Raw genomic sequence first — 26,040 nt, forward strand, 5'->3', positions numbered from 1 at the left:
TTTATCGTACTGTTTAGAACCTGTTTACTGAGCCCAGGTTTCCTTTTAGATAGTGTGTTTTATCAAACTGTTTAGAACCTGTTTAATGAGCCCAGGTTTCCCTCTAGATAGTGTTTTATCATACTGTATATAGAACCTGTTTACTGAGCCCAGGTTTCCTTTTAGATAGTGTGTTTTATCAAACTGTATAGAACCTGTTTACTGAGCCCAGGTTTCCCTCTAGATAGTGTGTTTTATCATACTGTATAGAACCTGTTTAATGAGCCCAGGTTTCCCTCTAGATAGTGTGTTTTATCGTACTGTTTAGAACCTGTTTACTGAGCCCAGGTTTCCCTCTAGATAGTGTGTTTTATCAAACTGTTTAGAGCCTGTTTACTGAGCCCAGGTTTCCCTCTAGATAGTGTGTTTTATCATACTGTATATAGAACCTGTTTACTGAGCCCAGGTTTCCTTTTAGATAGTGTGTTTTATCAAACTGTATAGAACCTGTTTACTGAGCCCAGGTTTCCCTCTAGATAGTGTGTTTTATCATACTGTATAGAACCTGTTTACTGAGCCCAGGTTTCCCTCTAGATAGTGTGTTTTATCGTACTGTTTAGAACCTGTTTACTGAGCCAAGGTTTCCCTCTAGATAGTGTGTTTTATCAAACTGTATAGAACCTGTTTAATGAGCCCAGGTTTCCCTCTAGATAGTGTGTTTTATCGTACTGTTTAGAACCTGTTTACTGAGCCCAGGTTTCCTTTTAGATAGTGTGTTTTATCAAACTGTATAGAACCTGTTTACTGAGCCCAGGTTTCCCTCTAGATAGTGTGTTTTATCATACTGTATAGAACCTGTTTAATGAGCCCAGGTTTCCCTCTAGATAGTGTGTTTTATCGTACTGTTTAGAACCTGTTTACTGAGCCCAGGTTTCCCTCTAGATAGTGTGTTTTATCAAACTGTATAGAACCTGTTTACTGAGCCCAGGTTTCCCTCTAGATAGTGTGTTTTATCATACTGTATAGAACCTGTTTAATGAGCCCAGGTTTCCCTCTAGATAGTGTGTTTTATCATACTGTATAGAACCTGTTTAATGAGCCCAGGTTTCCTTTTAAATGATATGTTTTTATCGTACTGTATGGAACCTGTTTAATGAGCCCAGGTTTCCTTTTAGATCATATGTTTTTATCGTACTGTATGGAACCTGTTTAATGAGCCCAGGTTTCCTTTTAGATCATATGTTTTTATCATACTGTATAGAACCTGTTTAATGAGCCCAGGTTTCCTTTTAGATCATATGTTTTTATCATACTGTATAGAACCTGTTTAATGAGCCCAGGTTTCCTTTTAAATGATATGTTTTTATCGTACTGTATGGAACCTGTTTAATGAGCCCAGGTTTCCTTTTAGATCATATGTTTTTATCGTACTGTATAGAACCTGTTTATTGAGCCCCGGTTTCCTTTTAGATGTTTTTATCGTACTGTATAGAACCTGTTTACTGAGCCCAGGTTTCCTTTTAGATGTTTTTATCATACTGTATAGAACCTGTTTACTGAGCCCAGGTTTCCTTTTAGATCATATGTTTTTATCGTACTGTATAGAACCTGTTTACTGAGCTCAGGTTTCCTTTTAAATCTTATGTTTTTATCGTACTGTATAGAACCTGTTTAATGAGCCCAGGTTTCCTTCTGGTAAGTATGTTTTAACTATAGTTTTCTGTAGTCATGGTTACTACTAATATTACTTACCTGTAAAAGGTAGATCTTGTCCCATGGGATCCTGTGATGGTGGCATATTAACATTGACTTGTCGCAGAGACATACTGTCCATGAAGGGAACCCAAATACAAGGATACAGCTGATTGCCACCAGGAGACACGACCTGTATTTCGGTAGATGACGGAGGAGGGACCACATGCTGTGGGACAACTGCCTGTTGGGGAGCTGTGCTATACATTGGTGCACTGCCTTTGTGGATGGGTGCTGGCATTGGGCCGTTGAGGAGTGGCAGGTTTCCGTTCATTGGTGGAACATGTACAGGTGGGGGAGGACCCTGAGACATAAGGTAGGATGATGGCAGTGGCTGTGGTGGTTTGAGGAGTGTGGATTGCTGTCCATTTTGCTGTATTCCTGTGTGAACAACTTCTGAAAATAAAATGTTGGGACATTAATTTCTAATCTGGTAAAGGATTAAACTCCTTCATTATCTGATCAAGCATTAATATTGTTAAAAAAAATGACTGATCACTCTTAAATCAAATCAACTATCATACTGTACATGTGGAAATTTACACATGAAAACAAAAATTTGGTCATTATTACCTTATCGACATATGTTCCAACTTCAGATATAGTAACAATGCCATGCATCTTAAGACATATCAGAGACAAAATGGGGTGAAAAAAGAAACATATTTATGAGAAAGAGACACAACGGAACAATTTTTTTCCTGCCACTTAATTTAACTTGGATGACTAGGGCGTGATAATCATAGGGCTCTCGTTGCAGCAGTTGAATGACAAGAGACCACATTTACCAGGTATGTGAGATACACCTCTCATTTTTTACCATTTCCTACTACACAAACTGATATTATATGCTATGGTATTAGTGGGTATTACCTCTTGTCTGGTGAGTTGTATTCTGAATCTGTTTCAATGGCATCATGTTGTTTGGTCTGTAAATTAATGAAACATTCATATTTACAAGGTCATATCAAACTTGAGTACATTTGCCATGCAACATATTTTGCATCATATATTTTAAACCCGTAATCCAAAGCAAGTGCTTGTACAACTTTTTGACCAATACAGTGACACAAATATTACACATTACATAGAGTACAGGTCACCAGATGGTGGAGATTTTCTAGACAGGTCAATGCATGACCTTGCACATGCGAATGAAAACTTCCATTGACATAGCTTCAACTTTTAGGCATACCTAATGTTTGGGCCAACCATTTTAGGTGCCAGAGGAGGAGGGCAGTTAGGAATGTTTGGTCCTAATTGTGCTACCGGCATAATAGGACTCTGTAAAACAAAACAAAATCTCCATGAAATAATGAACTTTCAGATTTTATAACAAGTTCTTAACTTTATTTAAAATACTAAAATTTATTTTTCATCAGTAATGACAATCAAACACTTGCTTGGCAAAATGTTATATAAAACAGTAAATTTATCTTTACATATATACATATGTATATGTATAAGCAAATTTGATGATTTTGTAAAAATTCACACCTTTCGTCTCCAACTTTTCCACAGCAGGTCTGAAATGTAAAATGGACGTTTGATTAAAACTTGCAATAGAAATGACAAAACAAGACCTGTTTTTTCTGAACATAAACATTTGTCTCCCCTTCTCCCTTATCAGGCATTTAAGTTCAATCATCCTTTGACCTGATCATGACCCAGCAAGAAGTTTGCACTTATTCACTCAACCTTCAGATAACCAATAACAGAGCACTGAACTTCATCAGCGAGTGATTTATATATAAGGCACGCACTAACTTCCATTAAGATATCCTAAACAGCTTTAAAATTTATCACCCCAAACAAGAAATTGTAGGAAAAATATGCACTAATTTGACATCTAACATTGAGGTCAACTGTGGTGCACTGCATATTGGCTTTAAGTGATGCAAGTATACTATAAGTTTGGTCAAGATATCTTCAACAGTTTAGAAGTTACGGCCCAGACAAGAAATTATTAGATGAACCAGAACATGTTCTTATGAGTGATATGACAAAATATAAAGGTCAAAGCAATCGTGACCTTGTTTTGTGGGAATTTTTATGACAATAGTAATGATGACCTAGTTTTCAAGCCAATGGCAACCTAATGACCTCTTAGAAGGTCAAAGTGACTGACTTTTGTCAATGTGAACCCATATCCCAATTATTAAGTTCCAGTGACTAAAAGTGTAGGAGATTTTGCCCAGTTAATACCCAGACAAACTTTGTCTTTGATGTAGGTCAAAGGTCAAATGTACGTCAAAGTGACTGACTTTTGATACATGTCACACCGCCTCACCAAGGTGAACCCATACTTCCAGTGACAAGTAGCTTAGAAATTAGAGCCCAAAACACAAAGCTCATATTGGACTGATGAGCTGTTGGGCATTACAAAAAAACCTGTGAATAGCGACCTGGATATCATGGCAGACACAAGCTAATTCCAGTATACCCCCTTAACTTTTGAGTAGGGGTGGTAATGTGTATCTAGTACTCACCAGAACGAAGTGTGGATTTAGTAGGACGGAGGCTATCCAGTGGTATCTCGCGTCTAAAACATAAACATCCATTTAGTACACATCATTAAGAAATATTCAGATGACACAGAATATTCTTAAGGCAATAGTAACAAAACGTGCAAAGTATAGCTTATAACAATTTTAAATCGAGGGTGACCCCATTTGATGTACACTGTCAAATAATAACATAAACACAAAATCTAGTAATATTAATATCATTTCAGTCTGTCATTCAAAGTTTATAACACTTGTTACAACAATGCCAAGGTTGTACTTATTAACATAATTTTATTTGTATTATCATTGTACACACTGTGCATAATTAATTATGTTCAAAATAATTCAAATCCAAACTGTATCTGTTATGATGAATTTCATGTTATGTTATGACAGAATTTAACAGCCAAGTTTACTTTATTTTAGTGTTGCTCATTAAAATATTATTAAAATGTGTTACGGTAAATATTCTTAAATGAACATTTTTCAGATATAAACATACAGATACTGGAATTAGGTTATTCTCTTCTGATGTGTACATGTAACAAGAGGATAAAAAAACACTTCCTTCTTTCCGCCCTAACTTCAGATATTTTTTATATTTTTTCCCCTATAGTAAGAAACTTCCTCATTAGTTAAGGCTCTTCGATACATATAAACTGGAATACCAGAGGCATGTAGAAAGTAGAATTATCTCCCTTGGTAGGACACAAGCTGTTTTGTGTAATACAATTCATTGTAGGATTGTTTTTACTAGGACACAAATGTCTATAACACTTGACATATATATGATTATATCCCCTAATAGAACACTAGACTTTTGTAGGATAATTAAATAACCCGTATTTAGAACACTAGACATTTGTATATTATTTTTAGGATTATCTCCCCTATTTACAACACTAGAAATTGTATATTATTTTTAGGATTATCTCCCCTATTTACAACACTAGACATTTGTATATTGATTTTAGGATTATCTCCCCTATTTACAACACTAGAAATTGTATATTATTTTTAGGATTATCTCCCCTATTTACAACACTAGAAATTGTATATTATTTTTAGGATTATCTCCCCTATTTACAACACTAGAAATTGTATATTATTTTTAGGATTATCTCCCCTATTTACAACACTAGACATTTGTATATTATTTTTAGGATTATCTCCCCTATTTACAACACTAGACATTTGTATATTATTTTTAGGATTATCTCCCCTATTTACAACACTAGAAATTGTATAATATTGTTTTAGGATTATCTCCCCTATTTGCAACACTAGAAATTGTATATTATTTTTAGGATTATCTCCCCTATTTACAACACTAGAAATTGTATATTATTGTTTTAGGATTATCTCCCCAATTAGAAAACTAGACATTTTGCTTCTCTTTTTTTTTTCTCTCATTGCTTGACTTTTTTTTCTGCTTAAAATTCCTCCTTTTCTTTAAACACAGTGTAACAGTAATATTTGGAAAATTCACCAAAAAGACTGATTCTATGATAGTGGAGCAAGATGTGTTTGTGTACATGTGTGTGTTAGATCTTCTGCAATTTTCATGATACTGTAATAATGATCATTACTTCTGAATACAATTGTTATAGTATGTACTTTACACTGTATGAAAATTTTAGTCATTTATAGGATTATCTCCCTTAATAGAACACTAGACATTTATAGAATTATCTCCCCTAATATAACAGAACATGTCACTTATAGATTATCTTATAGAACACCAGACATTTGTATCAACTTACTTCTCCCCCAATTCTTCAATGTACACTACAACAGGGTTTGCCTTGTCCCCTATCTCCTGAACATGGCCATGATAGATAGGACCACAGTCTAGAATTACCTGTGAAGTAAAAAAAAAATGTATCTCGGGTTAGAACAAAATCCAAATGCTATGTCTCAATTTAAACAGAAGAAAAAATATTCCTGTACCATGACAGGAATCAAAACTTGGTGTCCATGCAGTGTGGTTTTCTGTGGCTCTACCTCCTGAGCCTAATAAACATGGTCTACACCAGGAATCATAGCTTGGTTTAGATCTCAAGGAGCCGCGGTGGCCGAGTGGTTAAGGTGTACCGACACTTTATCACTAGCCCTCCACCACTGGGTTGCGAGTTCGAAACCTACGTGGGGCAGTTGCCAGGTACTGACCGTAGGCCGGTGGTTTTTCTCCGGGTACTCCGACTTTCCTCCACCTCCAAAACCTGGCACGTCCTTAAATGACCCTGGCTGTTAATAGGACGTTAAACAAAAACAAACAAACCAAAGATCTCAAGCTCCATAATCTATTGCTCCACCTCACAATCCATATAAACATGATCAAAGTCCTACAAACACTGTGACTACCATTAAAGAAGTCAACATTAATTTACCTTAAAGGCGTATAACTTTATTTACCTGTCATGTCTGTTTCCAACTACCGTATTATACAGCAAATTATTTCAACCATAAAACCTATTCAGTGTTAACCAAAGTTTCTAAAGAAACTGTGTATGGGCGGGTAGGACATATATGTGTCTTATGTAAATATTATCTGACTCAGTCAACAGGTTTACATGTAATAAGTGCATGTAATTACTGTAAAATTTAATCAAAACAGAAAAGCTGGTCAAAATACTGTAAATTGAGGAGCGCTAACTGCGGTATCTGCTAAATTCACAAATGTTCATAATAAATGTGAAATTTCAACAGTTTGTCAGAGAGGTGTTCCAAAATTAATTAATTAATTTCAAGACCAGGACAACTATCTTTGATTTTCAATTGACCCAAAATATCTAATAAAACATGAAGTGCCTGATTAATGTTTTCAGAAAATCAAAACATTGAATATAATGACATTATCATATCTGCTTAACTAGGGTCACAGGAAACAATTCAAGGTCGCTCAACAGTCAAATACAGAACAATATGAAACTGAAAATGTCAACTTGGACAGGAGTTTACAGTAAAGTAAACTTCATCAAGTCAGCAGAACTATATAAGCGACATGTCAATGATGGTTAAATCTGTTATAATGGGGTAGATTATCAATTATCATCACACCCAATCAGTACAGGAGAAAACATCTGGATCAAAAGAGCACCACCATATCTACTGATCATGTTATACCTGGGATACAGAACACCATCATACCTACTGATCATGTTATACCTGGGGTACAGGCAGCGGATTTACTACGGTCTCAGAACACACATGAGCTGATAAGTGTATAAAATACCTTTGTTATACATTACAATATATCACAGACTATGTACCCTATCATACCTCATATTAACTAGTGACTGGCGTACATCAAACAAGTCCAGTGTGTCCACACTTGTAGCTATTCCTTTTCATTGTCCAATATCAATACTAGACCATGATTCAGAAGCCAATCATTTGGAATATTTGAATTTGAACAGGTACATCAATTTTAGATATATAAAGAGATGTTCAATTACTGCTACATTACCAGACCAGGATTTAATCCCATACATGTTTCATTCCACCTAATCACCAGACACAAATGCTGCACAAATAATAAGAATTCTAAAAAGTTATAGATTATTTTGCAGCTGCTGCACCAATGTTTTATGGTCTTGATTTTCAATTGCATTAAAAACTCTGTCATACCATCTGGTCCATATCCAACCTCCTGTATATATGTAATGGTCCCCACCCAACCTCCTGTATATATGTACTGGTCCCCATCCAACCTCCTGTATATATGTAATGGTCCCCACCCAACCTCCTGTATATATGTACTGGTCCCCACCCAACCTCCTGTATATATGTACTGGTCCCCACCCAACCTCCTGTATATATGTAATGGTCCCCACCCAACCTCCTGCATATATGTACTGGTCCCCACCCAACCTCCTGTATATATGTACTGGTCCCCACCCAACCTCCTGTATATATGTACTGGTCCCCACCCAACCTCCTGTATATATGTACTGGTCCCCACCCAGCAACAGCAAACGTTGTTTGCATATATGGGGTATGGTAAATCGATTGGCGCTGTTCTTTTTTTATTATATGCAGTAGAAAAAAAGTTTGGATTGAGAAAAAATGGCGTCTATCTGAGAAAGCTATCGACAGATAGTGCTTATTTTTGCATATTTTAGGTTGGGGAATGAGAGAAAAATACTCAATCATATGTGGTTCATGTAGGATAGGGATATTTCACCCTCTGGGTTACAAAATGTGGTAAAACCTCCAACCTTGGCAGAGCCTCGGGTTTTACCAATTTTGTGACCCAGAGGGTGGAATATCCCTATCCTACATGACCACATATGATAGAGTCTTATAATATATCATGACTACAGCATTTAATATATATCTATCATGACTACAGCATTAACTATATATATACCTTGGCTACTAACAGCATCAAATAAAGTCTTACTATCTTCACTAACAAGGTAACAACAACAGAAGCATGTCAATAGAAAAAGCTCCTTCAACCTAGAGTTTTCTTTTGACATTAATAACATTGCATTTTCTGTTTGACTTTCTCAAAATTTTACTCTGACCGACCAGTTTATTGTGAATAGACATGTGTTAAGTTAAGGGCTATAATATTCCACATTAAATTCTTTGTAAAAGTGGTTATTAACTCACCTCCAATCAGAAATATACTTCCTGTTGTATGCTTACCTTTGAGTAACGTCACAGAAAGTTATCAAAACTTATATAGATATATATCCACGTGTGTCCAGACACAGATGTGAGCGGACCAGATTATGTTTAATGACATCATTACACTGTCCGAAATTGAAAAAGAAGACTGTAACTAGACTCCAGACGTCCTCTACTGCACTACCACACAGCTCTATACCAACTACCATCACATCATGCATCGCCGATCCTCACTTTTGGAAGTAAAAGTAAGATATGGGACTCGTTTTAATTGTAGGTCTTTCACCCTGTATAGCAGTATTATACTGGCTTCATTAAGTGTGACGGGTGGAGTCCGTAGTGACTCTGCATGTACCTGAATATGAATTCTTTGATAGTTTAAGATTGCTGTAGATTACATTTCAAACAGATATCAAGATATATTTAAATTTTATTCCATCTGAATAATTGCATTGTAGTATTTCTATTTAAACTTTATTGATAAAACAAATTAGCAATTTAAAACAACATTGATATTAGTTTCACATTAAGCTATATTTAATGAAATGTTTTAGAAATTCTATAAAATCTATCTTCAACAGGTAAATTAAGCTGACCATGCTTTGTGGCTCTCATGTCACCCTAATCAAATACCCCGTGTGACGTTCTCATAGCAGTCACACAAATATTGGGGAAAACATCAGTAGTTGGGATCTTATTATCAGCTTGCATGTTGCGACAGAAATAAATATCTGTCCCGAAAACATTGATCTGCAACATAACAAAGTAGCACCTTTAGGGTGGGGCAATATTTTCCAGTCTATTTATCCAATTTGTATGCACTCTAGGAAAGTTACAGGACACACTGTAGGTTTAAAATTTAACTAGAATTCAATAGAGGACACAATGTAGGTTTAAAATTCAACTAGAATTCAACAGAGGACACATTGTAGGTTTAAAATTCAACAGAGGTCACATTGTAGGTTTAAAATTCAACTAAAATTAAACAGAGGACACTATGTAGGTTTAAAATTCAACTAGAATTCAACAGAGGACACATTGTAGGTTTAAAATTCAACTAGAATTTAACAGAGGACACATTGTAGGTTTAAAATTTAGCTACAATTCAACAGAGGTCGCATTGTAGGTTTAAAATTCAACTAAAATTCAACAGAGGACACAATGTAGGTTTAAAATTTAACTACAATTCAACAGAGGTCGCATTGTAGGTTTAAAATTCAACTAAAATTCAACAGAGGACACATTGTAGGTTTAAAATTCAACGGTTTAAAATTCAACTAAAATTCAACAGAGGACACATTGTAGGTTTAAAATTCAACTAGAATTTAACAGAGGACACATTGTGGGTTTAAAATTCAACTAGGTTTATAATTCAACTAGAATTCAACAGAGGACACATTGTAGGTTTAAAATTCAAATAGAATTCAACAGAGGACACATTGTAGGTTTAAAATTTAACTAGAATTCAATAGAGGACACATTGTAGGTTTAAAATTCAACTAGTATTCAACAGGACACATTGTAGGTTTAAAATTTAACTAGAATGCAGCAGAAGACACATTGTAGGTTTAAAGGTGCGGTCAACACCTATGACCCCACTTAAATCTCTTTTATTATTTTACCATATGTAGATACATGAAAATAAACCAGAATCGTATAAATAATTAATCAGTAAGTATATCAACCGATAGTCGTAGTGGACCTCCTTTTTTAACTCCAAGTTGAGTGAAGGGGCTATTGTGACGGACAGAAGTATATAAATATGCCACTGACAGTTTCCACTGACAGAAGTATATATATTCCACCGACAGCAGTATACAGATATTTCTACCACAATACCCTGTGTTATTCCACTCTCAAGCCATTGTATAAATGTGGCGACTGTTGGATAAATATATGTTATATTCCAGAAGTGGAATATGACCTTCCGGTCTTTTGATTGGTCAAGAACTCAAACTTTGACCCAAGCTGCAATTGTTATTGACGTCATCAATAATCGAATGACGTCACATATGTCCCGAATGTTCAACAATACAAAACCATTGACTAAGAATATGAACCATCAATCATTATTACACGACTTGAAACACAACTACAACAATTCAGAATGCATTATCTAAAAATCAAGGAAATTAAATATTGCCAAAATTTACTGAACATTCATATGAGCTGACTTGTGTATATCACAACCAGTACAGGATTTTATGTGTGGCATTTGGATGACTATACTCTTACTGAGCGTTCTTCTTAAGAAGTAAATATAAAATCAGTCACCATGAGGAAACGGCACGGAAGTAGAGGGCATGTTGAACTAGGAACTCCTCTGAACATTACAGGAATGAGAAGTGTGCTAATTAATTAATAAAATGGTCAACTGTTGTCTAAATGTTTCCAATTAATCCACTCCTCATGTTCCAGATTTCCTCACCAACACCTATTTATTTGTACCAATATCATCCATGTCAATAACAGAAATTTGTGTAATGAAATAAAACTTAAATAATTAGTAGTAAGAGTGTTACACCTTTGACAACTCTAAAGTCCAGGATGATTAGGAGTTATTGAGGTCCAGTGAGGCCTAAAAATATATCAACAGTGTAGGAATACCTAGGCACCAGTACATATTTTTCTATTATTTTTGATATTTATTTGTTCGACAGATTTGCCTAAAATAGAATACCAAAATCCGTAGTTTTTCATTTCCTATCCAAACACAAAAAACAACTTGTGACATTGATGAGTTTTTGTTGTTGTCTATTAAACAATAAATGTTATGTTGTATTTCTGTACGAGTTGTCAAGTTGACAATGCTCTAAGTGAATGCTTGTAGATGTTTGAATATACTTCAAGGTCTACAGAACATCTATACCATGAACCCATTTGTTGAAGTGGTACGTGTTGGCTTCCCTCCCAAGTCATGTGTACATTGAAGCATATTTTCTCAACATTTTAGTTAAAACAGCAGGTTTCTTTTCTTTTTCTTTTTTTTTTATAGCATCTAATGTCAGTTTCGCAATTTAACAAAGAATATGCTAAAAGCATGAACACAATGAACGTGACTCCCAGAAAATTGTTTCATTATAATGCATGTTACTATGACCTTGACAAAGCTCTCAACTGTGTAATGATGTTATCAAAACCATCTGTTAAATGATAGGCGTATCCCAGGTAGAAATCATGCACTGCAGCAAATACCTTTGAAATGCTATCTTAGGATTTTTATTTAGTAATAATGCTTTACTAGTAAACATTTCCAACTCAATAAACAAACTTATTGGGATTTTAAATATTTCCTTCCATTAATAATCTTGGTCATTATGCCAAGTATATATACCTTTCAGTGTTAATGCATGTTTATACTGCTCACAGCATTACCCTGGGTTAGTCAGAATTGGGCAATATGGATGGGGGCTAAAATCTATGGTTTGTTAACTGATTACATATCCAATTGGAGTTATGATATTTTAGCTATATGTTGCTGATTATTTTTGAAAACTATCTGAAATGGCAATCAGTTTTGATTAATCAACTGAAGTAAGACTTGATATACCTTCACTTTCACTCACTTTATTGACAAAGCTTATTTTGTTTACTGTCTTAAAGATGGGTTGGTTTTGTATTGTTTAACATTCTATCAACAGCTACGGCCATTCAAGACGTGTGTATTGTGTGTTTGCCTGTTTTTGGAAGCTGCAGTATGTCCCTACTGTCCAAAACAAAATGATAATAAAGTGGAAAAATATATCTACTGTGACTTCCAAGTTAATCTGAGGCTTTCTGGCAATATTTTCAGAAATATCTAATATCAGTTCATAAGTCATTTATCATTAGGCTGAACAACAATATACCACAATATAGTAATAACTACGTACCAGCTTGATTGGTTGGCATTTACTGATTATAATCAATAATTGAGCAAGAAATTTCATTTGATTCCCAATACTATCATATTTAATTGATTCCCAATACTATCATATTTAATCGATTCCCAATACTATCATATTTAATTGATTCCCAATACTATCATATTTAATTGATTCCCAATACTATCATATTTAATCGATTCCCAATACTATCATATTTAATCGATTCCATATCATATTTTCAATAAGTACATGTGATAATTAGGATGTACTGGTACCTACACATACCAGCTTTATTGTATCCTAAATTATCTGAAGTTTGTATACATACTTTTGATATATCAATCTCCATAAGGATTATATATGTGGTATAACGGGTACATCGGACAAGTGATTCTGTATGACTGGGTGAAGAAGGAAGACCTGTGTCATTGATGACTTGCCAGATTGAGAGTTAACTTTAAAAACTCACTGAAGGTTCCCAGCAATTGCTAGTGCTACCTACCAATAAGTAGTATATTTGTCCGATTTTTTTTACACAACTAGACAATTTGTAATGAACATTTTTATATTTTCAAATACATAAAGCTTTATTTATTTTACACCAGTCATGTAAACTTATATCAATCACTCTTGTTGGGCCGGTTGGGATTACGCAAGAGTCTTGTGGGAGGATTGAAACCAGAGTACCCCGAGAAACCTACTATGTCTGGCAGGTGACCTCCTTACCTTTCAACATACACACAAACACGCAGACAAGAATCCTAATCTAATAGGACCTATGCAGAACAATGTGGAACACACTTGTGTACTGTAATTCTATAAAGGATCATTTTTCAATGTGTCACAAATACTCAAGTTGTGTGCATCTTATATTTTGACTCTCAGGATTTTTTTTGACACTCAGGATTTTACAGCAGAGATTCACTGACTCCTGAGATTTTGATCCTACTTTCATTTACTGTCAGAATCAGTAGTTTCATTCACTATTCAGTACAAGTTATAATAACTCAGCTGCAATCACTTGTTATTAAATTGAATACTATTAATCAATTGATTTGTGTTGTTTTTTGCTGATGAATGTAATATGTTTAGTAAAAATGTCGCCGCGCAATCTCCAGTTTGAGGAAAGTCCTCAAACTGGAGATCTCCAGTTTGTCAACATTTGATCCTTGACAGGTATGATCATATTTAAATATTTTTAAGAAATGACAGGAAACCAAGATGTCAAAAACATAAACATGCATAAAACACGGAAAATAATCAGTTGTACCATAGGCCTGAATAAATAAAGATAGCATCAAGTGACATCTCTGCCAATAACTTTACACAGCTAAAACAACAATGTACATTGTCCTACAGGCAGAAGGTGTCTACCTTTTTACCTGAGAATTGAGGTACTTCTTCATTGTCCACTCCTGGTCAACTATATTACTGATTACATCTCTAATTTCAATATCATACAGCAGATGGAAATTTCACTTAAATGTGAAATGTTGAGACCATCAGACATAAAAACTGGTAAAGAGTTATAAAACTGTGCCTTAATTGTACTGTTCACTTATCAAAGATGGAATTAAAATGTATCTTAGACACCAACTCTCAAATACAATATTGTAACCAGGATACAAAATAAAACGGTCAATGCTATTTTATTTGTACTAATTGATCATCGAAAAATGTTTTTATTCTAATTGTCTTACACTCTGAATAATCAAATACATTTTTAATTGCCCCTATTACAAAATAACACTGCAACAACATGCAAAACCCCTTTTATGGATAGAGATAAAAACCTTGCATATTTACTTATACAAAAACAAGTAAAGCAAACTGAAGATAAAACTTACATTGAAAAATTTTCCCCTGTAAAATTTTTTTATCTTCTGCTGGTAAAAGTTTTTGAAATTATAGATTTGTAGTTTTGAGGAAGGGAACGAAAAAATGCTGACAAGTACTTTCAACAGTCAAACAATATTTTAGAAAGTTTTGTCCTTACCTGACACTTGTCACCTGGTGAGAAAGTGAAATGTCGAAACTTTTCTCGATGAATTGCCTCTGTAAAACAATAGATTTTGTTCATGTATTATAAATACCCATAGGTACATATACAAATTGTATAATGGATCTCAACAAAAAGGAGAATTGATCTCTACAGAACTACAAAGGATTTATTATCTTGTTTTAATGTAGATTGAAGGAGCCGGGAACTAGTCCGTACATTAAAAAGTTAATAACCTCACATTTCTCCAGACTGCCTATGGCAATGAAGCCCATATTTCTGAGACTATCCTGGTTGGTTAATGTACTACAGTTAACATTACATATATCACACTACATCAAATTTTGTATTTAGAAAAAGAACATAACACATAGAATATAGTTTTACATATTACAGTATTTCCATGCAAATATTTACATTTTGGTGGCAAAGCCACGATATAAACTTAGTAAAAAGATTTGCAGTCTATGTGACCATAATTGACACCCAAAACGTGACAACAATCCATGCAGCGCATGAATATATTCACCCATCAGAACTACTTGTAACTCACGTAAATCGTTTTTTATGTTAATTAAAAAGTATCAAAAAGACATTTTATACAATATTGTTACACAAATAACTAAATGAATTGAACATACTTTGTTTTTTTTTCCGTATTATTTCAATGCACTTTTTTGTTTGCCAATCTACACGTGACAAATGAATTTTGAAAAAATAGGCTGTTCTATTTGTCGAACCACATTGACAAAATCGCTGAATATTGGCATTTTTATGCTAACTCAATTCTAATTTTCAAAAATAATAAAACGAATATGTCGAGAATGTAAATATAAGCATTAAACTGTCTTTTTTTGGTGTCTATGGTCGATATAGATGCCAGAGCTTTGCAAACAAACATGTCATATTGTGCTAGCGCCGTTTGTTTGCAAAGCTCTGGCATCTATATCAACCATAGAAACCAAAAAAAGACAGTTTAATCCTTAAATATGAGCTATTTTTATATTAAAACAATGGTGGAATTATATAAATTGTATTTGTGGAAACTTACTGCTATTTCAGATATCTAGCCTGTGGTAACATGTTTTTTAAAAAATTTCCCAAACTTCCAAAATAAGATGTTTTGCAAAACATGCAGTTAATAAAATTAGAATCCATTCAAACCTGCTGTCAAATTCTTCATTTAAAAGTATTGTAGAGTAAGAAATTAAACAGAAATTAATATGTAGTTATTATTTCTCAAGGTGACCTTGTCACACCTACCTTTCTCCTGCTGTGTTCTGTGTAGAAGTTTGTAAACGTAATAAGTGTTCCAACTGATACAGAACTACTCATATGTGTGCATACTTCAATAGTTGGCCAGGTTTTAAAGACCAATCAGTTATCATATTTAACTTAATGCACATTAGTATTGCCCAAAGGTTTATAATTGCTATGTACAATTTGGACAAACATAGATACAATGGTGTGCCCCGTGGCAGGCCAACACACTTAACAGTAAAGTTTGCTGTAACAATGTTATAGAATGCCTAGCAGCACATTTTAACTCTACCTTCATTTCTCTCTGTGCTAATGGAACAAATTTGTTTTCATTCAGAATATTATTTCCGACACTGATAAGAATTTAGCTGTCAAATTTGCTGTTGAATATAACGGCGGCCCTTCATGATGCGACTTGTTGGACACTTAATTGTTTAGATAACATCATATATCCAATCAGAGAAGACATCTGATACAAGCTATATCAATATTGACCCAAGAAAATTACATTACTAATAGTGAACCTCTGATCAAAGAATACAGACCTCATTTATCTTCATATCCAACAGACTACTAATTAAACATCAGTACATACATGTTTATTTGTGTCTACTTTTGTCATTTCTTGCCTTCTTTTTTATGGACGATTTCTGTGACTTCATATTGAAATATATTAAGTCAACAAATTAAAGAGCTGGAACATAATGCAAAGTACGTTTATATATTTATTACATACGGTAAACCTCTGATTAGTTCAAACACGCGGATAGTTTGAACACACATTTTTTTCTAGAAAAACAATATTTTTTAGCTTGTAATATTTCGAACTCTGGTTGTTTTTAACCGACACTATTTCGGATAGTTCGAACTCCATTGAAAGCTTGCGACGACGCGGCCCCGACGACCGGCCCATAAAAAATGCCAAGATTTAAATTTGATCAACAGGCACGTTTAGGTTATTAGATTGTATGTGTGGTCATTAGAATGCATCTGTGATGTAATATATGCCACATATTTAAGTGTTAATTCAGTTTTTTTACATTGCAAAATACACCACGCACGAGACAGCTTCGCGCAATAACCATCATAATTATCGCGAGATGAAGAACATTTAGCGATCAATTAACATTGAATTAAATAAAATACTTTCATTTTACTTACTTATAAATGTGCCATTGTTCAGGCCGCCGTTGTTACGTATCAGATTTACAATGGATGTGTTTGTGTCTAATGATTTTACTCTGCCAAGATTTTCGCCGATATCGACTCGGATAGTTCGAACTCGCACTTATTTTCCGAAGCATAGTTTCGAATAATTTGAACAGGTTCATCAATATCTATTTAATTTTGTTCGAACTATCCGGAGGTTTACCATATATAGTCAATACTGTATATGTCATCAGTAAATACTGTATACATCATCATTAAATACTGTATACATCATCAGTAAACACTGTATACGCCATCAGTAAACACTGTATACGCCATCAGTAAATACTGTATACGTCATCAGTAAATAGTGTATACATCATCAGTGAATACTGTATACATCGTCAGTAGATACTGTATACTACATCAGTAAATACTGTATACATCACTAGTAAATACTGTATAGGTCATCAGTAAATACTGTATACATCATCAGTAAATACTGTATACATCGTCAGTAGATGCTGTATACATCCTCAGTAAATACTGTATACTACATCAGTAAATACTGTATACATTGTCAGTAAATACTGTATACATCATCAGTAAATACTGTATACTACATCAGTAAATACTGACGTACCTATGCCCTCCTTATGAAGATCACGTTTTTGAATGACTGATGAATGCCCTACTTACGAATTACTTGCCTGTCAATACAGACAATATATACAGTAGTAGGTCTTCACTCGGAGCTAGAAGGATGGAAGTCAACTAGCTCCAGACACTAATTGTGTTTTTACATTTATTATCCAAGAGATTAGTATCAAACATGAAACAACTAGCTAGTAGTAGTTTTAGTTCACTAGCCCCAAGTATCAGACTAGATGAGTATCACAGTACAGTCTTGGTATTATACACTAGCCCTGGTTCTCCTTACCCCGTCGATCCTCCTCCCAAATATCCAGCTCTGTATTGCGATATATGAGAGGATCCAGAGCCTTGGCCACTCTGTATGGAAGGGGCGGTGTCTTCTTCAGCTGACGGTCCTGTAAACAATGTAGGACAAATCTATTAAATCTACAATGTTCATCCCAAACTTCAGTCAGCAGACATAAATATTCAAAATAAACTATATCTACCATAGTATATAATAAATACTACCATAAACAATACAGGTTGATCTCTCTCCATGTCTAAGAATTGAGCTTTAGTGACAGATATAAGCCAGATTGACCCTACAAGCCATGCCCAGCCCTTACACGGGGAGTCCTCAAACAAGTTGTTCTATTTGAATTAAATTTTCATCACCTGCCTCCCCAGGAGTCAAGTCCTCATTTTGTACGATACTGAATCTTCCAAAGCATGTGTCCGACCAAATATGGTTGATATCCATGACACTAGAGAGGTCACTAAATCCAATCTGGTCAAATGATCATTTTTTGGTCTGACCATTCAGTCTCGAGGCACAGGGGATGTAGACTTTAGGATTTTCATTGCCATGTACAGCATGTTTCCAACCAAATACACATGCATAGCCTGCCATCTTGTAGATCCAGTTTAAGCAATTATGGCCAAAACTTACCCTTTTTTGGCCTTCCCCTTAACAACTCCTTCCTCTTTCTCTTAGATGTCATCAAGTCATTGACAAATTTAAATGAGATCATGAGGGAAAGATTGATCTTTTCTCGTGTCCTCAGATTACAACTCGACAAAACTTAACTGTACTTAAGTTCCTGTTAAGAAACCCAAAATGGTACATTGGAAATAATCATTGAATTATTTCTCGAAAATAATGATTACAATTAATGTCATCTGTCAAATTAATAGATGGCCACATAGTGATATGGTCCCCTTCTAGCTTTACGCTAGGGGAAGGTTCACTATTTTGTTTCCTGTTGCAAATATTTACAAACAGAAACTAGAACTGTCGCCAGGATGGCTGACTAATACCCCCGCAATCTGCACGAGTCAATGGTGAATTGGAACTGTTAATTAGAGGCTAACTAAGATAACCCTGTAATATAGTGACCAGTCGCCATAGCAACCATAATTTTGAGAAAAAGAAAGTGGCATGCACTTCTACGCATGGTCCTCTATATTTGTGTGAAGTTTCATTGAAATCGGCCCTTCGGTTTAGGTGGAGTTGTCCGGACAAACTTAAAATTATGGTTCTTATCAGAAAACCTGTTTATAGTGACCAGTTGCCATAGCAACCATAATTTTGAGAAAAAAAAAGTGGCATGCACATCTACGCATGGTCCTCTATATTTGTGTGAAGTTTCATTGAAATCGGCCCTTCGGTTTAGGAGGAGTTGTCCGGACAAACTTATAGTTAACGGTTCTTATCGGAAAACCTGTTTATAGTGACCAGTTGCCATAGCAACCATAATTTCAAAAAAAAAAAAACAGTGGCATGCACATCAATGTATGGTCCTCTATATTTGTGTGAAGTTTCATTGAAATTGGCCATTCAGTTTAGGAGGAGTTGTCCGGACAAACTTAAAGTTACGGTTCTTATCAGAAAACCTGTTTATAGTGACCAGTTGCCATAGCAACCATAATTTTGTGAAAAATAAAGAGTATGCACATCTACACATGGTCCTCTATATTTGTGTGAAGTTTCATTGAAATCAGCCCTTCGGTTTAGGAGGAGTTGTCCTGGACAAACTTAAAGTTATGGTTCTTATCAGAAAACCTGTTTATAGTGACCAGTTGCCATAGCAACCATAATTTTGAGAAAAAAAGAAAGTGGCATGCACATCTACAGCATGGTCCTCTATATTTGTGTGAAGTTTCATTGAAATCGGCCCTTCGGTTTAGGAGTTGTCTGGACAAACTTAAACTTAACAGTTCTTATCAGAAAACCTGTTTATAGTGACCAGTTGCCATAGCAACCATAATTTTGAGAAAAAAAAAAGTGGCATGCACATCTACGCATGGTCCTCTATATTTGTGTGAAGTTTCATTGAAATCGGACCTTCGGTTTAGGAGGAGTTGTCCGGACAAACTTAAAGTTAACGGTTCTTATCGGAAAACCTGTTTATAGTGACCAGTTGCCATAGCAACCATAATTTCAAAAAAAAAAAAAAGTGGCATGCACATCAACACATGGTCCTCTATATTTGTGTGAAGTTTCATTGAAATTGGCCATTCAGTTTAGGAGGAGTTGTCCGGACAAACTTAAAGTTACGGTTCTTATCAGAAAACCTGTTTATAGTGACCAGTTGCCATAGCAACCATAATTTTGAAAAAAAGAAAGTGGCATGCACATCTACACATGGTCCTCTATATTTGTGTGAAGTTTCATTGAAATCGGCCCTTCGGTTTAGGAGTTGTCTGGACAAACTTAAACTTAACAGTTCTTATCAGAAAACCTGTTTATAGTGACCAGTTGCCATAGCAACCATAATTTTGAGGAAAAAAAAAGTGACATGCACATCTACGCATGGTCCTCTATATTTGTGTGAAGTTTCATTGAAATTGGCCATTCAGTTTAGGAGGAGTTGTCCGGACAAACTTAAAGTTACGGTTCTTATCAGAAAACCTGTTTATAGTGACCAGTTGCCATAGCAACCATAATTTTGTGAAAAATAAAGAGTATGCACATCTACACATGGTCCTCTATATTTGTGTGAAGTTTCATTGAAATCAGCCCTTCGGTTTAGGAGGAGTTGTCCGGACAAACTTAAAGTTATGGTTCTTATCAGAAAACCTGTTTATAGTGACCAGTTGCCATAGCAACCATAATTTTGAAAAAAAGAAAGTGGCATGCACATCTACACATGGTCCTCTATATTTGTGTGAAGTTTCATTGAAATCGGCCCTTCGGTTTAGGAGTTGTCTGGACAAACTTAAACTTAACGGTTCTTATCAGAAAACCTGTTTATAGTGACCAGTTGCCATAGCAACCATAATTTTGAGAAAAAGAAAGTGGCATGCACATCTACGCATGGTCCTCTATATTTGTGTGAAGTTTCATTGAAATCGGACCTTCGGTTTAGGAGGAGTTGTCCGGACAAACTTAAAGTTAACGGTTCTTATCGGAAAACCTGTTTAAAGTGACCAGTTGCCATAGCAACCATAATTTCAAAAAAAAAAGAAAGTGGCATGCACATCAATGTATGGTCCTCTATATTTGTGTCAAGTTTCATTGAAATTGGCCCATCGGTTTAGGAGGAGTTGTCCGGACAAAATGCGTCTACAGACAGACAGACGGACGGATGGACAGACAACCTGATTCCAGTATACCCCCCCCCCCCCCCTAATTTCGTTGCGGGGGTATAATTAAAAGCTGCATGTAACATGTCTTGTCAGCCTTGCATTCAAAGGTTTATATGTATGATGACAAAAAGTTAACAGCTTGAGGAACAGAACAGAAAAAAACACAGCGGATTGAGAGATTGTATCTTTTTCAATTACCTAGTACAGAAGCTACCGAAGAATAATGTACTGAATGTCCTAAATACTGCTGTCAAATCTGCAGGATAGATATATCAAAGGAGACAGATCAAAGGATATCAGTTGGCTGTATAGAAAATGTGTCATACATCAATTGACTAATTAAAACAAAATTGATTTGTAATATGTGACGTAAACAACACCAAGATTTACAAAAAAAAAATCTTAACTCAGAAAAAAGAACCACAACATTTGACCTAGACTTCTCTAGAAATTACAGCAGATAATACAATTATAAAAGATGGTCAGGTAATACAATTATAAAAGATGGTCAATTTCATTCAAATTATGTGTACATTAATGGACAGAGTCAAGATACTGTTACACATCTTGCAGTATTGGCCTGAAAGTGGGTTATATAAATTTTATAAATTTGTCTCATCTTTTGTTTTGTTTATCTAAAAAGCATTAATGTTTTGAAATAGACACTTGTAATTAGGAAATGCATATTAAAGGATGTTTTTATGTGATCAAGTTGTAATTTGATTGGCTAGAATTCTGTCACATGATTCTAAATAAAACAAGAGGCCAAATGGGCCTGCATTGCTAACCAGTTCTGCAGCTGCGTTTTAAAGTGAAGACATTGTTGGAAGATTGAATCCATGCAATCTTTAAAGTTTTTCGGCATAGCCGTCTAATATTCTTTTGGCCCCGGATATGACATGACAGGTGGCATTACTGGTCAAGATGAAGTATGTGATTGGTCAATGTAGCGGTAAATGTAAAATGCAGACATGCAGTTAAAAACGAAACAAAGTTAAGATTGAATGCAAGCTGAATACATGGATGTATCTTTTCAAATGACACATTAATAAAATTATACCTAATTAAAATGTTGTCTTATTATCACCAAAAATGATTCAAACTGATATAATTTTGTTATCCATGCTGAAACACATTAGTTCGTTATTTTCTTTCACCAGCAGTTTTACATAATTATAACCACCAGCATTAAAACTATGCCATTTATCTCTTTTAAAGATATTTCTTGTTAAACTTAAAACTCTCCTTTCAGTAATTGTTAAATGTCTAATATCACTGCCCTAGAATGGTAGTCAGAATCAATGACTCAGCCTATTTGATCCTGTGACCTCGAATGTGACCTTGAAAGTTTTGTTTTCATAAAATTTTCCTGTAATTTGTGGTTGCATGTTTACAGCAGCCTGGGGTAATAAAGGATCTACCAACAGAGAGGTGTTTTAATCATCTTTAATATCCTAAACATACAGAATAGAAGCTGAGATTACAGGCACTTTCTAATGTCAAATGTCTAATACACAAGTAAGCAGTTCTAAAATCTTAATGTAAGATTCAAAAACTTTAAAATCTTATTATAAACTTGTCTTGATAATGCTCACCTAACAGTCCAAAAATGTTGACAACATCTGGACAACAATTAAAAAGATAACCGTTATTGGATGTTGAGAAGCCTTTATTATCAAACATTATGTTCACCACTATCTCTGTTGAATACCATAAGGTTTATCCTTGAACATAACTGCTATTTAAAATGACAGGAGTGCTGGTCCGATCTTTTATAGTTTCTCTTTAAATGTTTAAATTGTAACTTTTCAAAAAGTTTTTGTTGTCCTTCTGTAAAAAGACTAGATACTAAGAAAAGGAATCGTGGAATCAGAGAGACAATTGACCACCAGTGTACTTTACAATGGTTCCCTATAGTCCACTCAGTGAACAATTTTGAGTGGACAACGGATTAGTGATGGTAGGTTAAGTAAATTGTTTACCTTGCTATGATGATCCCGCACCTCACCACCAACGCTGCTGCTGCCGCTGCTGTTACTACTTGCATTAGATCCAGGACTGTCACTGAAAAGTCCAAAACATTAAGGACATTAGAAGGCAATTAAGAACACAGAGGGCTGATGGTAGAAAAATTGTACTTGTACGTTTTCCTCCCCAAATATTGATTGGTGTAGGTTTGATGTCACCTGAAGGCTATAACACCTTATAGTATTGTCTGTTCCTTACTCCAGTGATTGATTTCCTAAATGCTCTGAAATGTTATAATCAATGTCGTTGTATATACCAGCTGTGACAGATCAAAATTGTCATTCTAGTGTCTGTGCTTTTACAGCATTGGCATGGTGAATCTAGTCTGTTTGGCATACTTGACAGAATCTGTTGAAATAAGAAAAAAGAAATTTGTATCACATCATTTATTTTCTCAATGTTTTCAAGGTCTTTTTTCATGGTGGCTTCCACTTTGACATAATAAACTCCATGCATTTCCTATTTGATCTTTCTACAGAGCACAAGCAAAACAACAAAGCTGATTAAAGAATACTGGGACCTCAATATAAAACATAAATCCACTATTCCAATCAATTTCTCTGTGTGTATACCAGCAGTGTATAACATCTTGTCGTCTTATTTTCTACAAAGGAACCACATGGTCTCAGCTAAATACACAATAATACAAAGATTACCGAACAATGGCTTTTCATGGTCATCATATTGTCATCATGGTTTAACCTAAATGCAATGTTTCAATAGAACATTCATTTAATCATCCTTTTGCTTTTTTTGTATGAATTGTTCAGATATCTTTATAATTGTAATAGTGAATGTCATGCATTTTCCCTCAATCAACATACAAGTCCCAGTGGTATTTCAGTCTATCAGGATGTCAGGATGTCAGGATGAAACAACTACATGTATCTTAAATTCTGAAATAATTTGGCAAAGGCCCACTGGCCTTAGAGGTCACTAGAGTTTGGTTATAGGTAGATGATATCCACATTTTTTTACCTTTGAAATTTCATTATCCTGAAATAAATGAATTTCCATCAAGGTCTTCAAGGGCCTCATATACACACAAAATGTCCCCCATAATCATCAAAAAGACATCTACCCATATAGCTGAGGTTGATGTTTGACATTTGGACTTCAAAAAATTATCGCAAGGAAGCAAAATATACATTTCATTTTTAATATGATGTGACTCTCGTTTCCTTCCACTCTCATATTTGCTGGTCTAACAAAAATGCTAATATTGGTGCAATCTTAATTTGTTTGTTTTGATTTGTGTTATTTCAAAACCTCCCCCATCAAGGGTCATAGTCCAAGACCCTTGTCTTTGAACTTTGGACCCAAATGACCTTGACCTTTAATCCAGTGAGGGGCTGCGATAGCTCCGTTGGTTTGGGTGTTGGCCACATAAACTTAAGTGAAGATATCTCATGTCAGTGGTTCGATACTCCCTACCCCGGGCAGTTTGTGTTTCTGGAGAAGCTAAGAAAAAGACACTTAAGAAAGACATTTAATCCTAATTTCTCTGGATGGCATGCAACAGGCCTCCCCTATTTTGTACAGTGAGGTAGATACTCAGCCTCAACAAAACACAAGCTGTACACAGGGTGATAAACTTAACAAACTATAATCCAGTTACCTTGACTTTAACAGTTGATTTTTTGTTAAATTCTGATTAGCTTTACTTCATGTTATCACAAAGAAGTTCATCAGTGAAAAGATAAAAAAGTGGACCCTGACCTTTGTCCCTTTGACCTTGACCTTAAGTCAGTTAACTCCTTGTTAAAATCCAATCAATATCGCTTCAAAGTTTTACAACAAAATGTTTATCAATGACATGCTACAAAATTTGACCTTCACTTTTAAATAAGTGACCTTGACATTAAGTCCGTTTTACTCTTTGTTTATTCCTGACCAACATTGGTTCAAAGTGTTATCATAAAATGTTCATCAGTAAAACAAACTACAACAAGAGATCCCAGAGGGATCTTGGCGCCCACCATTGAATGATCTTTATAGGTTCCATGTCAGATTGATCTTTTCTCTACTTTTCCCTTCCTCTAAGTCTTACTAATCTGTGTAAATTCAGAAACAGCCCTCTAGTACTTTTCAAACAAGGGGAACCTATATATAAAATTTAAGATTTAGCGATAACGGCTGTCTGTTGTTTTCGGATTGGTCCCAAAATGCAACACCAGGGACCAAGGGGAACCTACATATGAAATTTGAGAAAGATCCCTTCAGTACCTTCTGTAAAATAGCGATAACAAACTTCAATTGTCAAAATACAAGATGGCTGCCTGTCGGCCATGTTGTTTTCCTATTGGTCCCAAGATGCAATATGCAGAACTACAGACCAAGAGGAACTTATGAAAATGTTTGAGAAAGATCCCTTCAGTACTTTCTGAGAAATAGCGATAACAAACTTCAATTGTCAAAATCTAAGATGGCTGCCTGTCGGCCATGTTGTTTTCTGATAGGTCTCAAAATGTAATATGCATAACTAGGCACCAAGGGGAACCTATATATGAAATTTGAGAAAGATCCCTTCAGTACTTTCTCAGAAATAGCGATAACAAACTTCAATTGTCAAAATCCAAGATGGCTGCCTGTCGGCCATGTTGTTTTCTGATAGGTCTCAAAATGCAATGTGCATAAC

At 35.0% G+C, this 26,040-nt stretch overlaps 1 protein-coding gene across 1 annotated transcript in view; it reads right to left on the minus strand.

The window, feature by feature from the left end:
• The window catches only part of LOC117329970, a 31,010-nt gene extending 6,499 nt beyond the window's left edge, over window positions 1–24,511 (minus strand). The window contains exons 1-11 of the mRNA XM_033888202.1: window positions 24,484–24,511; window positions 23,705–23,750; window positions 23,357–23,438; window positions 18,091–18,199; window positions 14,739–14,797; window positions 6,002–6,099; window positions 4,221–4,273; window positions 3,229–3,257; window positions 2,927–3,015; window positions 2,605–2,660; window positions 1,732–2,127 (exon numbers count right to left, since the gene is read on the minus strand). Coding sequence (XP_033744093.1) covers window positions 1,732–2,127; window positions 2,605–2,660; window positions 2,927–3,015; window positions 3,229–3,257; window positions 4,221–4,273; window positions 6,002–6,099; window positions 14,739–14,797; window positions 18,091–18,199; window positions 23,357–23,438; window positions 23,705–23,750; window positions 24,484–24,511 — 1,045 coding nt within the window. The remainder of the gene's footprint in view (window positions 1–1,731; window positions 2,128–2,604; window positions 2,661–2,926; window positions 3,016–3,228; window positions 3,258–4,220; window positions 4,274–6,001; window positions 6,100–14,738; window positions 14,798–18,090; window positions 18,200–23,356; window positions 23,439–23,704; window positions 23,751–24,483) is intronic.
• Between the last annotated feature and the right edge of the window lie 1,529 nt (window positions 24,512–26,040).

Source organism: Pecten maximus, chromosome 6, assembly GCF_902652985.1.
Source record: "Pecten maximus chromosome 6, xPecMax1.1, whole genome shotgun sequence".
NCBI classification, from domain to species: domain Eukaryota; kingdom Metazoa; phylum Mollusca; class Bivalvia; order Pectinida; family Pectinidae; genus Pecten; species Pecten maximus.